At 40.2% G+C, this 18,729-nt stretch overlaps 1 protein-coding gene across 1 annotated transcript; it reads right to left on the bottom strand.

Annotated features, from left to right (window-relative positions):
- Positions 1 to 540: 540 nt before the first annotated feature.
- Positions 541 to 978, bottom strand: LOC144960428 (uncharacterized). Its single transcript, XM_078893510.1, has one exon. The coding sequence runs from the start codon at positions 976 to 978 to the stop codon at positions 541 to 543; it is 438 nt and encodes a 145-aa protein (XP_078749636.1).
- Between the last annotated feature and the right edge of the window lie 17,751 nt (positions 979 to 18,729).

Raw genomic sequence — 18,729 nt, 5'->3', positions numbered from 1 at the left:
TCCGTCTTCGTTTCTTCCAGGTCTTTCTGGAGGCAGGCCAGGGAACCCTTTAGGGTCAAGTTCTCCTTCTGAAGGAGTTTCATCTGCTCCCTCCTGGCCGCCCTTCCACCACTGTCTGAATGGCTATCAGACAGGGTTTCACCCCTCATGACCCGTGCTCCCGAGGGCGCAGCCCTGGTATCAACAGGTCGGGGTTGATAGGGGGGTCTTTCCGGCCTCCTTCGTTGGGCCGCACTTTTATCAGACCTCGAGGCTTGGTGGTGGTGAGGCTCTGGCCGGTAATCGTAGGGCCTATCTCGTTGATGTCGGGACCTGGAGTCCCGACGGCGGGAGTACGAGGGTCCGCGCTGTGGGGAAGCTTGCCTTCCTCTCCCTCTCCCTCTCCGCCGGCCCTGGCCACGTCCCCTTCCATTGTCTCTTGGTGGCCCCTTAGCATCTCTAAAAGCCTGAAACTTAGCCATCAGCTGAATTACCCGGCTTTCTGTGCGGCGGTCCATGATGCTGCATAATGAGAGATGGAATTAGTCAATTATAACCTGTTTAACTTTGGGTTTGGCAACATGGACAATAGAATTCTTTTACCCGACTCATTTGATAATCAGTTATATTCATGCACCGTCCATGATACCACTCAAAACAATTATCGAATTGGATCATGGTATCGCCATCGTCGGGCTGATTGCAAATGCAATATTTCTGGGCCTTACCTGTTATTATGGACTGCTGTTCATTTTCTATCCACACTGGCAAAGAACGGTCATTGCATGTTTTGAGACTATCATGGTTGACCACTTTCAGTTCTTTGTTCCTCAATTTTATTTTATAGATGAAAGGAGAGAGAACAGTCATTACAATGGCAGGACCTATCCAAACTGGTTTCAGCTTCCTGGATTTCCCACCCTTTCTGTTAAGGAGGTAAACAGCATCGCCCCTCTGGAAGGTGTGAACATGAGCGTTCAGGTCATGGTCCAGTTTCATCCTTTTTAATTCCGTCCTCAATGTCTTTCTAGCACTCTCATGGGCATATTCTAAGCTTCCTTGTAGCTGCTGAACATATTCATCTGCGATTTTGCCTCTTCTCTTGGTCCAGGGGTTACTAGGTCATTCGGAGTTCTTAGCTCTCTTCCCAACATCAGTTTATTTGGTGTAAAGCCTGTATGCCGGTTGACTGAACTGCGGATGGCGGATGCAATCAGTGGCACGTATTCATCCCAGGTATTTGGCTTTGCTTGAATGAAGCTTCTTACTGCTGCCATCAGTGTTTTATTCATCCGTTCTGCTTGGCCATTGGCGGATGGTCTGTAGGCGGTGGTGCGTATCTTTCTAATATGGAGGAGCCTACACATCTCCTTAAAAAGACTGCTCTCGAAATTTCTACCTTGGTCTGACACTAATTCCAAAGGGTATCCAAATCTTGAAAAAAAAACATTTACTGCTGCTCTTGCAGTTATTTCTGCTCCCTGTGAGGGTAGAGGTATGCATTCAATCCATTTGGTGAATTGATCTACGATTACGAGGATGTACTCATTACCATTTCGGGTCTTAGTCAAGGGTCCTAGGAAATCTATATGCACTTTCTCCATTGGTATACCTGCATGGTCTTGTACTAATGGGTGTCGGTGCTTTTATTTCCATGTTTGTTTTGGTTGCACGCTGAGCAGCCTTGAACATATTGCTTGAGAACTCTAGAAAGCTTATACCAGAAATAGGATCCTTTAACTCTCAATTTCGTTCGTTGTACTCCTTGATGTCCTGCACTTGGGATGCTGTGACACAAGTTTAAAACCTCTTCTTTCAAACTTGGGGGTACTACTATTAGGTCTCTCCCTTCATCCGCTCTTTTGTAGATGAGGTCATCTTGTAAGTAGAAAAGATTCCTATTATTTAGCCAGTAGTATTTTTGAGCAGCGTTAGCAAGCCTGAGGTCTGCATGGGGCGGTGATGATTTGTGCTTCAACCAATCGACTAGGAACACTACGCTAGGGTCTTTGGTTTGTGCTTCTTTCCATTCTTGTTTTGTCTTAATGATGACATCCCCAGGGTCTATCTGGTTATATGGGTGGGTACTGGAAAGATTTCGAATCACAATGCAGATACCCGCTGTTAATCTGTCATGATTAGGCTTCTTATCTTCGGGTTGTACTGTGGGTAAGGGGACCACATCATCTATGTCATCTGAAAATTTTGTCCATATTCCATGTATCCTGGTACAATAATTGCATCCACCGCAAGGAAGTTCTGTCAAGTCTTTTGTTTCTGCATAGTGAGGACAAAATGTGGCTGCATCTGGTGGTCTTGACAGCGCATCTGCATTCTTGAGTTTAGCCCCAGGTCTATGTTCAATTTTCATGGAGAAAATACTGATAGCCTCTAACCATCTAGCAAGTTGGCCTTCTGGTCTCTTAAAATTCATCAGCCAGGTGAGGCTTCTATGATCTGTGCGCAGGAGGAATTCTTTTCCCAACAAATAATGTCTGAAGTGGTTGGTAAACCTGACAACTGCTAACAATTCCTTTCTGGTGGTACAGTAGTTCCTTTGTTGGGGGGTTAGGGTAAAACTTCCATAGGATATGGCTCTCTCTACTCCGTCTTGTACTTGGAGGAGCTCTGCGCCTATCGCAACATCAGATGCATCGGTGTCGAGTATGAAATGGCCTTGTGAAACAGGGATTGCTAGGACTGGTGGTGTGCAAAGAAGTGCCTTGGAGTGATCAAATGCTTGTTGCTGTTCCAGGTCCCAGTAAAATTGTTTCTTCTTCAGCAACCTTGTGATCGGCTCCATGATCTTTGCCATGTCCTTTATAAAGGCCCTGTGGAAATTAATTAACCGACATACCGTTCTACTTCCTTGATGGAGGTAGGTGGAAGCCAGTTTTTGATCACTTCAATTGAAGCATTAGTTAACATCATGCCATTCCTACCTACCTTCCTTCCCAAGAATTCCACTTCTTGTTTAAATAGGTCGCATTTCTTGGGTTTCAATTTAAGCCCAAAACGGCGGAAACGCTGAAAAACCAGTTCTAGGTTTGAAATATGGTCGCTAAAAGACTTACCCAGAACAAGTGTATCATCAAGGAAAGCTAGCACCCTTTTCCAGTTTAACCCTCTAAGTACCAGGTTAATGACCCTAGAGTATGTGCTTGGACTGTTGAATAGTCCAAATGGAAGTTTATTGAACTCAAAGAGTCCCTGGCGGGTCCGAAAAGCCGTCTTGTGCTTGGAGTCTTTATGAACTGGGACTTGCCAATAAGCGGAGTTAGAATCCAACTTTGAATACCAGAGGTTACCTTCCAGTGCGTCAATGCATTCAGACATGAAGGGTAGCGGGAAGACATCTTTCTTAGTGACATTATTGAGTGCCCTGTAATCAATACACCAACGTACTGATCCATCCTTTTTCCTCACAAGTACAGGTGCCGCTGCCCAGCTCGAGTTTGAGGGTTGTATGACTCCTGCTTTAAGCATTTTTTCTAGCATTTCATCTTCTTCTCTGGTGAAATGTACAGGGGTGCGACGCAAACCTAGTTTAATTGGCTTCGCTTCTGCGGTATCAATATGATGTTGAATTGCTTGGAATTTTCCGAGATCAAATTCACTACTTGCGAAGATATCCTGATATTCCATTAGCAATTGCTTCACCTTGCCGTGTCTCTCTTTATCCAAAACTTGTGTAGCTCTCTCCCAGAGATCACGAAGTACTTCTGGTAATTGGGAGGCTTGGCAAGAAGTGCTTGATATGGAGTAGCCCAACTCTCGGTTTGTAGAGGAGATTTTGCATTTCTCTATTCCTCTTGTATCATGCGAGTCATTTAATTCCAAGTCTAATATGTCCCTTTCTTCCAGGGGTAACAATTGTCCAATCTCAGTCCCTTTCTTGAGAGAACATTTATCATCTGGATTGATCCAACACACCACAATGTCTTTTCTTGTCACATACACGGCCTGGCCCACTAAAACAGGTAGGTCTCTGTGTGGCTCTAATTACATATAAGGTGACATGGGTATATCATCCAACTTGATGCTTGTAATAAACTCTGATTGGGCTGGGATAACAATTTTACTAGATAAGACAACGTTGGCAACTACTTGGCTTCTATTGTCAACTGGTAAATGGGGTTGTATTGTATCACACCTAATATGGTTCGCTAAATTTCTTGTTGCCAGAGGGATGACTTGGCCTGGACAGTGTAGTAGTTGATTTTCCACATCAATCTTAACCTTAAGTCTTTTCAACAAGTCCATTCCCAACAGCATTGGGTCGAATATTGGTGCAACATAGAGATGGATGAGCATGTATGTTTCCCCTAGTCTAAACTGTATTGGGCCAACCAGTCTTGCGGAGAAACTCTGATCTTTGCCAGCTGCATACATCTTGATAGTTTTTGTACAGGTGGGTGGAGGTTTCAATTTATCATAGACGCTCTCCGATATGATGGTGACATCTGCTGCTGTGTCTACAACTGCTTGGACTGGAATGTTTTCAATTCTACAGTAGACGTTTAAGGCGGATTCCGATTGTAGCCTTGCAATGCAGATATAATCCTCACCGTTTTGTAATTGTTCAGGATTTCGATAGGGTCGACGGGCTGTATTATCTGAGTAAGAGGGATTATTCTTCTCCTTATGTTCCTGTTTCTGTTCGTCTACGGCGGTATCAGTATGTTGCATGTCAGAAACTTGGTATTCCCTGTCTGCCCTTGTCTGGAGTGGGATCAACTGCGGGCTTAAATTGATCCCTGCCCTTTTGGCGTCTTGTCTTCCTTCACAGGACCTTTCTTTGGGCATTCTCTGGCAAAGTGGTCTTGACTTCCACAAGTAAAACAAGCGCCTGGAGATGAGGAATTAGAGCGTGATCTTGGGCGTGTGCGCCGGGCATCTCCCTGGAACCTTTCCAAAACTTGAGACTGGAGTGTGATCAAGGTATCTAATTTGTTTAGAGTCTGTTCATGCATGCTTAACATTTTCTTAAACATCATTTCCACACTGCTGTCCGAGCTTTGTTGAGCGCCTGCTGCCCTGTTGGTAGAGTTGCGAGTCACTGCTCTAACACAGTTATAATCATCAAGCTCTGCCGAATCTGACTCTGTTTCTGGCTCATAGCGATTCACCGCTTGGATAGTAGGTTCTCTGAATCGTACTGTGTTTCCAGATGTGCTTGCCTTATCTCTTCGTGAACGCCATCCAGTTTGTTGAGAGTTCCTAAATAGCTTATAGGTTCGAAGGGCTTGATCCATGGTGGCACATTCTTGACATGCGATATATTGTGCAGCTTTTACATCATTTAGCCCCATCACAAAATGGGCCACTACTTGTGCCTCCAAGTGGTGTGGGGATTGTCCTGGGAAAGCTTGGAGTGCCAGTTCCCACAGTCTGTCTGTGTAGTCCAGAACATCCTCCTTCTCGGCCTGGATGGTACTGTTGAATTGTATCAATGCTGCATGTTGCAGTTGTTGGCCGCCAAATCTATTCCTTAAAGCCCCATATGCTTCCTCAATATTTATGAAGACTGTTGATTGGTGGATACGCGATAGGTAATCCGCGGCTTTTCCCTCCAATGCTAAGTTTAAGAAATACAGTTGATCACGAAGGTGCTGGATATCATGATACTTCAAAAAATTTTGGAAACTGTATACGAATGTGTCCCATCTTCCAGTTCCATCAAACGATATTGATCTTGGTAGCTGCACTCTGGATGGGGGAAGCATGTATGAGTATTCATTTGGCATCTCATAGTTGGGCTTGTTATCAGGGTTGCGGGATGCAAACGGGACGTCACGATATGGCAACTGTCTTGCTTCGTCTCTCCACTTCTGACGTTCGTTGTACATATCAATCACATTTTGGACATCACCGTACATCGGGGGCATCCTTCCTGATGGCATCGTATGCGCTGTCCTACTTTGCCTTACTGGATCTCTTCTACTCCTTTGCTCCTCTCTCACGTGCATTGGTGCTACATCTTCCTCTGAGAAGTGGAGGTAGGGATCCCTTTTGCGAATATTCACCGGGTCATAACCTTTACCTTGGAGATCCCCCTTAAAGGGATCCTGACCAAGTTTACCCCCCTGTGAAAAAGGCACCCCGTCTTGATTGGACAGCGGAAAGGTTGCTCGGCGTGACATGCTTGGTGAGTCGTGAAACTCTTCACGTGGGAAAACTCTCATATCGCCATTTTGATTTACACCTAAAGCATCATTCGCCTTTCCTCGCGACTTATCAGTAGCAACCATTTCGGGTTGCGAAACGGCTCGTCGAGCGAGGTTTTTTGGTTCGAACGGTTCACCCCGCAGGTCTACGTTACTGCTACTCAAGTTATCCAACGGGCATGATTTATCCGGGGTACTAGCCTGGGAAGCTGCGGCAGCTGGTTCCTCAGGATTTACCCAAGCACCGGTAGACGGAACCGCAAAATCAAAAAGATCTAACATTTTCATGTTAGCAACCTTATCTTCCAAATCGTCTCTAGTTAGAAAACCCTTCTGAGCACGCAGGTCTAACACTTTGCGAGCCAGTGACTTGCTGATCAATGAAGATCTGGCAAGATCTTTGGATGAGATTGAGTTGATCATGATTTTTGAATCCATTTTAAATGAACTGAAACAAAATGAATAGATTTTGTCTCAGTGAAACTGCTCACCATGGATTGAAACTAGGCCATAGCCAACTTTGTGACAATTTAGGGTTTTCTATTCTTGTCATATTAGATTGGGGTATGTAGACAATTTGGTGACTGGGACAGGTAATTTGTGAGCTAAATGTCCCACATATTGGACGGAAAGAGTTTCAGGAAAACGTCCAATAATTAATAAGGGTAGTTAGGAGCATGTAAGTTAAGATGAACGCTTCTGTCTGGTGAGACCCAACTAGCCGCCTGTGTAGCTTGGTCAGCTAGTTAGATTTATCACAACTTAGTCTAGTTAGTCTACCTGAGTTGAGTCCAGTTACTGTTGACTTTAAAACTAGAGATAGAGGTAATTGACCAGCAATCTGGGAGCCATGCAATGCATAGGAATAGTACTCCAGATGTCAGTCCTTGAGACTCTAGTCTCATGCATAAAAGATAAGCACCCTACCCTGTATGCATGGTAGGTCATGCTTTATTAAACTCAGGAGTTTAGACATCGACTACGACTTCTTGTGTAAGTAAAAACACCATGACACCTATTTTATGAGTGGTTCACCAGATCAGCAGATAGTTATAAGGAATAATGCATAGTAGGTCTCATCTCCTAGTCATTTAAAGCATTTCCAAATAACAATTCAATGAAAATGGGAAAGGTACTCACCAATATTTTGTTCCTTTTTTGTAGAGTGAAAATCTCTCTAAATATTATCGTAGTTAAATCACTGAAATACTGATAATTAGTTGAGAATTGCCGACCCCGAAAACGGCGAATAGCTGCAGAAATAGCAGTTAAGACCTCTCTGGTTGGGTAGCATCCACCAACTCCCATGTAATCCAGAGGAAAAATATCGTGGCGCATCTAAACATAATCCGTTGAAATTTTAGAACAATGCTAACTAACGACGGACTTGTTTACAGAACTCTTTTTATGAAACTAATTCCCGTGCCCATGCACGTGGTGTCTCCATGCACGATTTTCATGGCAGGGTTCGAAATTTTACAGTTACACTAAAACCACAGTGAAAATTGTAAAACTTTATTAGTCGCAGCGCCAATTGTCGTGAATAGATTTTTACATCTCATTCACGATGAGAAAATAAAATAAATAAATAATATGCCCGAGGCATGAATCTCCACCGAAGTGGGCAGTTCCCGATTTACTAAGTACACATACCTAGATTTTGATTATCCGTTAGGAACGTTTGCTGTAGATTCAAATGGTCAAAGAGAGCGAGCATGCGGTGACTGCGGCTTATATACTGTGGTAACAAGATATGACGTCACAATCACAAACGGAACATCATGACAACAACTCACAACAGCCTCGATCGAGATACTACACACCAACACACAAACACACAAAACAACAAGGGATATTATTCCCTACAAGAGGAAAGGTTGTAGCTGAGAGAAAGAAAGCCACACAACTATGCAACCTTACCGCAATTAATCTAACTTATGGACCACGAATTATAACAATAATGTTAACCGAAATTATAAGAAAGGTACACTAAAAATTACGATAGTCACATAAAGAAAATAAAACTAACAAAACTAAACGCCTACCTTTCTTTTTTTATGTCCGCCACACAGCGGGACTCGACCGGAAGTCCGGGAATTTTATTCCTAATTTTATAGTTAATATACGCTTGGCAAAGAAGCTCACAGCATTTCCATCAGGAAGTATATTGGAACATACACACAACTCGGTGTAACCATGGACGTTTATAGTCTGGATAATACAGTTAAGTTTATTATTCTAAAAAACGTGGATCGTAAAAAACAAAAAAAAAAAAAAACAATAGCAAAGACCCGAGTGACGTCAACTTTATTCTATCTATCTATCTTATTTTACTTGTGGTACAGAATGTGTCTTTAAAAATTGTTATCATTAATATCGAATAAATGAAGCAAGACCTTCTGTAACTCTGATGTCAAAAGATTCAAACTGTTTTATTCTTTTCTATTATGTCGTATTAAAAGCCACTCTGTGCATATTTCAAAGATGCCTTTATGTTCTATGAATATTGTGTGTAATTTTTAAAAATTATTATTATAGCAAATCTATATGACAATGACAGGTGTTCGCCTAAAATATTTTTGTAATTTATCCTCATAGCTAAACTTATTCAGGACACTGTAGAAAAAAAAGTAAAAATGATGTGAATTTTATTTTTTAAAAGTTTGTTTAATTTTCCTTTTTTTTACTTTTGAAAAAGTATCTTAAATAAAACAGTTATTGCAATTTTTAAAAAAAATGATGAGTGTTCGTGCTCGGGGCCCGTGAAGTCTTGATCTCTTTCATTGTTATCCATAGGACAATAAAAAACAACAAGTTGAGAACCATTGACCTAGATTGTAGGGGATCATCATGTGGTTTAATAGCACGTGCTCCAATCAAAAGTCTATACGTGATGGATTGATTCACGTCACATCAATCCCAATAAGGCTGATTATGTCAACAAATCTCTCACGTGTTTCTGTGTGTTTAGGCATACTGTAGTTTTGTATGGGATGAATCCCCTGTGATATTGCCGAAGTGTAGAGATATCTATGCTAACCCTATGAAAAAAAATCTCAATTATTATATATTTTACCAATAGACTAGAAACAGTATTATTCGGAATGAACCTTGTGATTTTAACTGAATATTGAGCCAAACCTGTAACATTTAAGTATGGAAACATGTCGTCATTAAGGGGAGAGAATTTCATTTTTTTGTTTTGCTTTTTTTTTTTTACAAATATAAAACTCAATTTTTAACATCTTGTCCATTGTGAAATAGTACTGTTTTGACACTTTGGGTCACATATTCAAACATGAGACATTCTACAGCACTCTGAATATAAACTCGTGCTTAAAATTTTGGCCAAAAAACTCTCCTTCAATTATCGATCGATTAAAATGAAACTCATCTTGTTAAAAACTATCTTACCTGGGACATGAGGGTCATGGTTCATGTATCGTTATGTGACCCACCGTATCGAAGCGGTATTATGTCGGGATCGACTCGGTAAGGGACATTGAATTCATAGCCACAAATATCCAACTTGGGTTTAATTTCTGTACGTTCTGGTGGAGTATAAAGACTATTTCTTGCATTGCAAAAACTTCTAAGATCCATTTTCTCATCAATCTATCTTTAAATTCACTTTTTGGGGTCTGAATCATCCCGGCATAATACTGTTTTGAGACGGAGGGTCACATATTTGAAGTACAAGGTATCTGGCCGACGTGTACATACACGGTGTACCTTGCCAAATTTTAAAACACGGGTATTTTTTTTTGGGGGGGGGGGGGGGGGGGTTGTTTTGTTTTTGTTTTGTTTGTTTTCCCTTTTTTTACTCATTGTTTTTTTTTCAGCCAGGTCGATCGATCGACATTGCTTTGTGCACAACAAACTTTGCCGCCAGTTCGAATGTTTCCATGTTTTGTCAATCATTTCGTCTGCTTAGATAGTTACATCCAGTTTATCCTACTCAACTATCAATGATGATTATGTGTTGGTTACATTTTGTACATTGCACAGCTGTGAGACCATCCGCTTTCTGGATGAAAGAAAGCAAGTAATAATCAAGACAACTCGAATGAATCCAGAAATGAATGGCCTCTTCGTTTTGTGGAGCGGATTGATCACGAGTGAGAAATGGCAGCTATGCGTTAACACATCAAAATTGCAGACAGGCAAAACCAACGCAAAACAAACAACATTTATTAATCAGACGCCTCCAAAAATGATGAATTATCAGGAACGTTCAGCTTCAGGGGATTCAAATGTTACATATCGTTGATTTTAGTATCGTGTATAAATCAATGGCTAGGCCCTTTTTAGAGTCCTTCATTCTTAAGGCAATTGGTTGTTTTAGAAAGTGACCAAAGACGTACGAGAATAATAGTGCCGACTCTTCTTGATACATGCTATGAAGATGGTAATATCTGGACCAAGACACCATGTTCGTTCTGCCTTTGTAGACTTTGATCGGTACCAACATCATCCATTTATCAGTAATATCACATCACGGCATCGTGTGTATTCAGAGTCAGTTTCCAACCAGATGTTCCATTATGACACATTATTGATACAATCAACGCAACAACATCAATCTGGCTGTATTTAACACGGTGACAAGTCTTTTCTAAAGACGTGCATTGTAATTAGATGAAACTGCATATTATTGCCTCTCTTGCTTGACAGGAAAACAAATTGGTTTTAAACGTGTCTACGTGTTTGTAGATTTTTATGAGAAAACACTAATATCGCGTCGTCCATCCTACGCTCTGATTTGTAAGCAAGAAATTTATTTTTGTCTAGATGTCGTTATTTACATTGTTGTAGAAATATTTTCTGGACAATCTCTTCTAGACATTCCATCGGGATCGATATCATTGCCACAGCACGAAAATCATTCATTTCTTTGGCTTTTTGATGTTTTGGGACGGGAATTACATTTGAAATTTTCCATATTTTTTTTTATTTATGCCCGTTCCTTAGGGACTGATTAAAATGTGTGTACAAATATAGGAGAGTTCATTTACACATACTTTCAATAAATTTGATGAAATTTGATCAGCTCTGCTTGCTTTACCCGCTTAAAGGGGTCAAGGTCACCAGGGAGACAGGCATGAGACAAAAAAAAAATCATAAAAAATAGAGCTTTAAAGAAACAGTCTTTTCCTTTGGATATAACACTAAAGAGTAATTTATCTATGATACAAATGTGTTTTTGTGTGTTTGTGTTAAGCATAATGTGAAAAATTTGATTTTTTTTGATAATTTCAGATTTTCATTGATAGAAAAATGGAATACTCACCGCGCGCAAAGTTTTGTAAAAGATTTGCCTGATAGGGTTTCGAAACTTTGCCAGCATGTAAAAATGATGTTTATCTACAAAAGAGACTGTGAGTATGATTGACCGATAGAATTTTTTTGTTACGTACCGCATCAAAGTTAAGCCTTTTGACTGGTATTTTTTCGCACAATTGGCAGATGATGAAATCACATTTTACAAAGATAATAAAATATCCATAGTTTCTTCTATAGACAATGATAAGAAGAGTATATGTTCTAAATTTGAAAGTCATCGGTTGATAAATAAAAAAGTTATCAAGCGCGCGGTGGCGCAAAATGCAATTTTTCGGAGAAAAAATGATTGCGATTTTGTTCATCCTACCTTCAGTGAGCACCTTTGGAGTACGGATATCCTTCTTTTATTGTCCGGGTCTCTTCGACTGCCAATCTGTCATCACGTCTGGCACGCTGTGCCTCGAGCGATGCTTCTGTGGTTCGCTTCCTGGCCTGCTTAATCCGATTGGCGTCGGTAATCCGGAAGAATTGCTCACTAAATAAACCGCAACATATTTGCATATTTTCTAAAACATCTCTCAAACCGTACACCGTGCCATCATTATATTTCAGCACTGCCAGTCCCACAGAGATTTCAACAGTTTTTTACCCGTGATATGGCTCTTTTGGACAAATTTTCCATGTCAAACTATTCAACGACTCGTTAGCATTTTGCGTAAACCTGTCAATGCACTTACGTAAAATGTCGGAATGCGACAAGTCGCGGAAAACGGGCTTACACGCCTCCATAATCACAGGTGATAGGCTATTGTCATGTGACCGTTTCGCATTCAACCCTCCCCCCCTATACTTACTCCATTTTTCATCGCATAGATTATGGTACGGCTTCTCATCCGTGGATAGCTTATGGAAGTAAATGGCCCAAATTGCTTTTTGCATACCACTCAAGTCATGTTTATTGGCATGGATAGCATTGCCGTAATGAGTTTATATATCATCTATCACTTTATCTGTCAATCTGCCTTTCCCTCCTATTATCCTCCCGTCACTCATTGTTTTTCCAGACATAGAATTTTTCACATTCCTAAGTCGGGTACCCATTCTTTTTTGTACGTGACCAGTACATTCCACCTTCTCAACTGTTGTTTCCCCATAAGGTTTAGAATTTTCTACCGTTCTAAAACTATTTGTATCCCCATCACCGATAAATCGGGTGTATCGCAAATGATGCTTCTCCGCATGGCGTGAAAAAAAATATGTTGCTACAGCGGGCTCTATGGAACCCGATGAACCGAAATGCGTCAACGCACAATCCTTTTCATGTGTTATTCTCCATCTTACGAACTCTTCCGAATCTTCCCATGCTTAGCTTTCCACCAATCGTATGACTTACATACCTTTGATTTTACACCAGTGTCGAGTGCTTTCCCTGTCGCACAACCAATTGCGGTCACTATCCCACACTTTGCCGAGAACCCCCTAGTCATGTACGTCCCGTCCACTGATACGTCAATGTCCTTCAAATCTCCCCCTTCGTCGCCCTTTTCTTACATTTGAAACTCAATTTCACCCGCCTAACGACAACTTTCAACCTGGGACTTCACAACAGCATCATGAATAGTCTCTTTTATTTTCTTAAAACTAGATTTCTGAACAGGAGGGGTAAATTCATCATACCACAAAATCCTTGAAGTCCCCTATATCCACCATCTGCGTAACGCATCGCGATTGCTGCTCTCCGATTCACAGAATTAACAGTAAGGCTACCAGTGTCATTTGCATTTATAAGAGGATCAGATGAAAATGGAGCTAACTGCTTAGAAGGGCAATTTGTGGTATCACAAACAAAACCAAACATACTTCCTAACCCACGACGCTCAGTTTTCTTCAGTTCAACGTTACTATAACACCCAATACACACAAGTCTGGAAGAAATTTGTTATTTTAAAATGCTTAGATCAATAATTCTAAACCCACTCTCATGTTCATTTTCCTCTACAAGTTGATATAACATGTCGTTATCATCAGAATCTGATTCTGATAGCTCATCCATCACATCATACACATTGTACAATTTTATTTCACTTCGAGAATTGGGCGTGGCAGGCTGTTTTACTAAACACACTTGATTGACCACATAACCCTCATTAGCACATTCCAAAACAGCTCCATAACTCTGATCAACTACACTACTATCACCACTAACACTAATACTAAGACTAATAGCACCTTTTTTCTCATATCTGTAAACCGATTACCATGAAATTTACGTTTCCTTGGTCTGACACCACTGCGAGGACGATTTACACTTTAAATCGAATTCAGAATTTTTCTTGGAATTCACAATAAAAAGATTTTTGATCAGAAACCGGCTTCAAAACAAAGTATTCTTGAAAGACGCTATTTAAAAAGGACGCTTTGAACTACTCTCTTTGTTTATATAATACAAAAATAGAACTAACGCGAAGATGACCACTCATTGTACTTTTAGAATAGCGAACAATCAATCCTAACCTCAAAACGAAAGTCAAAATTCTAATTTTTTTTCGCTTGCTAACCCCTAGACTAGGTCTGAAAAAATATTGAATACCTAAAAAACTACTGGATGGATTTTTAAAATTCAAAAAGTATAAGAAAATTTGATAGATTCTCCATAAAATTAAAATACTATTTTCGTGGAATTCTTCATTCACCTTTTTTCACTTTTTCCTGGTGACCACTGTAATGATTGAGATTCTAAGGGTTGAATGAGAAATTTATTGTAACCTGTATGAAAGATGTATGAATGCCAATTATGAACAAAGGAATGTAACCATGTATATATTTTAGTGTAAATTAGTAAAGTAAGAATTATTTCCCTTGAATCTTTATATCCCGTTATTTAGTCAATTATAGTTATTTCCCCTTTTTGTCTACATGTATATAAACAATGACAGGAAGTAAATAAAATCATTGTTCATAAGTGCTTACAAGAGTCTTCAGAGTTCATTCTTTATTTTCACCACATTGGCTATCCAGAGCCATCAGCTATTAAGAGCCTTGAACATAACAACCACGCCCCCTTAACAATCTTACCTACCTGGATACCTCTGTATAGAGCTTTTAGACTTGGTGTAGTCTCCTTCGCTCCTCCTCATCTATTAATGATTGGACCAATTTTTATAATTAAACTTGTTTCCTAGGTGTTGCTTATCTCTAACTCTGCTTTGAATTTATTCAAATTTTTTGCTGATACTGTGGTTTCTTGCAGTTTATTCCAGTTATTTACAATTCTAGATGAAAAAAAGTTCCTTCTTTCATTTGTTTTAAAACGTTCTTTTTCCAGTTTCTTGCTGTTTCCTCGTGTCTGACTGTTCTTGTTTGATTTAAGAAATCCTGCCTCTACCCTGTCTATTCCCTTTACTATTTTATTTGTTTGGATCATATCTCCCCTTCTTCTCCTGTAATCTAAGGTCGGGAGATTTAATTCTTTCAATCTCTCACAGTAGGTTTTGTCTTTCAGGTGTGTGATAAGTTTTGTTGCTCCCCTTTGCACTCTTTCCAAACGGTCTTTGTCTCCCTCAAACTTCGGATACCATATGCAGTTAGCATATTCCAGCTTTGATCTAACCATAGTCTTGTAGATGATAGTCATGTGTTTTGTTTTCAGATTCTTGAAATTTCTTTTCACTATTCCGAGTGTTTTACTAGCCTTAGATTGAACATCTTGAATTTGCTTCTGGAAGTTTAGCTTCCTATCAATAATACCCCTAGGTCTTTTTCCCCATTGGATTTCTGCAGGGGTTTTTCTTTCATTATATAGTTTGCTTCTCTGTTGTTTTTTCCTAGTTGAAGAACTGCACATTTATCTACATTGAACTCCATCTGCCATATTTCGGAACATTCTTCAAGCTTTTTCAAATCTTGTTGTAAGGTGTTTCTTTCTTCTTCTGTATTAGCTACTCCATAGAGCTTAGTATCATCGGCAAAGATTTTACATTTAGATGATAGATTGTCTGGCAAGTCATTGATATAAATCAGGAAGAGAACTGGTCCCAATACACTTCCTTGTGGAACTCCACTTGTTACCAGTCTCTCCGTTGATGCTGTTCCATTAACTATCACTTTTTGTCTTCTATCTTTGAGGAAATCTCGGACCCATTTGACTGTCTGATCATTAATTTGATACTGTTCCAATTTCCTGATTAGGCGCCAGTGTGGAACTTTGTCAAATGCCTTTCTGAAGTCGAGGTATATGACATCTAAATTGTTGCCTAATTCCAGGTCTCTCGTCCAGTCATCCATTGTTTCAAGTAGGTTTGTTACTGTAGACCTTCCCGCCATGAAACCATGTTGATCTTTGCTGAATAGTTTGTTATTGGTCATATGATCAACCATTTCTTCTCTAATCAGCTGTTCCATGAGCTTGCAGACGACAGATGTCAGGGTCACTGGTCTGTAGTTTTCTGGATTTTTTTCTGTCTCCCTTCTTGAATATGGCTGTGACGTTAGCTTCTTTCCAGTCACTTGGTAGTCTTCCTTCTTTCATCGACTGGTTAAATATCTTGGTTAGGGGTTCTACTATCTGCTCTGCTTAGTTTTTTAGGATGTAAGGATGAAGTTTGTCAGGTCCAGGTGATTTACTCTCCTTTAGGTTTTGTAGTCTCTTCATTAATCTCTCTTCAGTAATCGGCCATTGTGTAGTATCTAAATTACTTCTTTTAGCAATATCTGGCAAGTTTTTTTGGTTCTCCACTGTAAAGACACGTGCAAAGAAGAGATTTTGCACCTCTGCCTTGTCTTCATCTTCAGATGCCCAGTGCCATCTTCTTTATTTATGTCACAGGTTCCCTGTCTTGTCTTCATTTTACTGTTTACATAACTCCAGAATACCTTAGGATTTTCTTTCGTTTCCTCTGCTATCTTGTTCTCATACTTTTGATGCGCTTGTCGGACTATTTTAGTAGTTGCGTTTCTCACTCTTTTGTATTTGTCCCAATCCTCTTCCTTTTTGCTTCTAGAGTATCTTCTATTTACTGCCTTCTTCTTCCGTAATGCCTCTCTCACTTCCTGCGTCATCCAAGGTTGATTTCTTCTCCCAACCCGGTTCCCTCTGCTTTCGGGATGTTTTTCTCGAAGCATTGGTTAAGTACTCTGGGAAATCTACTCCAGTTGTTTCCTACGGTGTCCTCGATTAGTATTTCCTCCCATTTGATATGCCTCAGTTCCTCTTTCATACTCTCTAGATCAGCCTTCCTATATCTGAGTGTCAGTTTCTCATCTACAGTCTCTGATGTCGCCCTTAGTTTTAGGAATATGGTCGCATGGTCGCTTTTTCCCCAGTGGGTGGCTCAGTCTTTGGTCGATAATGTCATTTTCTTCCTCCATCAGTATCAATCCAATACGTTGGGATTCTTGTTTTTTCTCTGTCTTGTGGGTTCTTTTATTATCTGTTGTAGGTAGCAATCTTCAATGGTTTCTATGAAACTTTCCTCCAGGCTTCCCTCTTTTGGTTCATCCATCCCTTTTCACTCCAGTTCCGGCATGTTGAAGTCTCCCATAATAATTATCTCTGAATGCTTTTTTGTGATGCTCTCCTTACCATCTCCAACATTCTCTCATTATTTTCTCCTGTGCTATTTGGCCTCCTATAAATCACTCCTACTAGTATCTGACTTTGTCCAGTTACTCCAATCGATCACCAAGCGCTCTCCCTAAAGTCGTGATCTGTGAATTTCTCTATGGGGTTAACCTTGAGGTTCTCCCTCACCAATAAGTATACTCCTCTGCCGGAAGTTTCAAAATCTCTGCTAGCTATTATAGTGTATCCCTCAATACCTAGCTCTGCTATGGTTGGGTGTGTTGTTGCATTCTTTGGCTTAGCTTCTGTCATTGCTATCACATCTGGATCTTCTTCTTCTGCCATAGCCTTTAGCTCCTCTCTCTTATTCATCACACTGTCTGCGTTCGTGTACATGAACTTCAGAGTATTTTTCATATTCACGTGCTGCCCCTCCTTATCATTTACTGGTACTTCTCTTTTTTTTAATTTTCTTGTTGTCTTCGAATCCTGCTCAGAAACATTTTGGGCAATTGGACTGACACGTTTCCAATATAGTCATTCGTCGTCCCAGTCCCAGTCATTTCCTCCAACATCGCTGTCTCTCTTTCTTATTTGTTCACTAAACTTTTCCCTGAAGATGACCCTTTTCCTATATATGACCACATCTCCCCTGCTTCTCGTCTTCTCTTCAGCTCCTCTAATTCCTTGGCCTGCTCTCTTTGCATAATTGTTTGGTCAGCTCCAATATACACCTTCTGTAAGCATTCCCGTTTATGGTCTTTCAACTGTTTGCTGTTCCTAAGAGAAGTGTTACGCTGGTCCGTTGACATCAGACTTATTTTAATGCGTCTTGGTCTATCTTCTCTTCTGCCCAATCTGATCACTTGCTCTATAGGGTTTAGGCTGTTTTTGTCTCCATGAACCTGCAACTCTTTGAGTACCATTTGGGCTTTTCTTATGTCTTCTTTGTTGTCGCCATCTTTTGCTTCTGGTATGCCGTACATAATTACATTCTTCACTCTCTTAGCCCTTTCATTTCTCTCTTCTTCTAATTCTAGGTTCTTTTTCACCATTGCCTGCTTCTTCTCCTCAGTTTCATTAATTTTCCTCATTTCATTTATATCTTGTCTTACTCTATCTGACTTTTCTTCTGTACTTCTCTTGAGTCGCTCCTTAATCACACTCGCCTCAGACCTAGGGTAGGCCTCTATCTCATCCTTTGCTCATGATTTCACTGTTTCTATCATCTCCTCTGTGAATTCACCTTTTTGAATGATATTCACACTTTTATCTACGTCTTCTACTTTTTTCCTGAGTTTATCTACTTCCTTTTCAAGCTGCATGAAACAGGGTTGCCAGTTTGGCATTTTAAATGCCAGATTCCAAAAATCTGGCATTTTTGAAAACCGTTTGGCATTAGAAAAATCATTTGGCATTTGGCATTTTCATTTGGCATTTTCATTTCTTGTATATTATACTTCAAATGACACCTTTTCTTAATTATTTCTAAACGCGTGAACACAAATCTCTTCACATCAGAAAACTTTGCTTTTAAAACTCGCACCCTGAACTAGCCCTGCCTCCCTCAGATATTCACTCAAATTCAGCCCTCGACAAGTATCCTCGTAAGTCTTCTGGGAATCTCCTGCAAAACTCATGTATATTTGCGTCATGGTCGCCTGTTAACTTTCACTCCACTTAGTAGTCAGTAGGTAAAAAATTACCCCAATAGGAAATTTAGTATAATTTTAAAAAAAA

The sequence above is a fragment of the Berghia stephanieae genome, chromosome 15 (assembly GCF_034508935.2).
Source record: "Berghia stephanieae isolate SIO BIC M18660-M18661 chromosome 15, UCSD_Bste_1.3, whole genome shotgun sequence".
NCBI lineage: Eukaryota > Metazoa > Mollusca > Gastropoda > Nudibranchia > Aeolidiidae > Berghia > Berghia stephanieae.
This window is presented reverse-complemented; position numbering and strand designations above follow the sequence as displayed.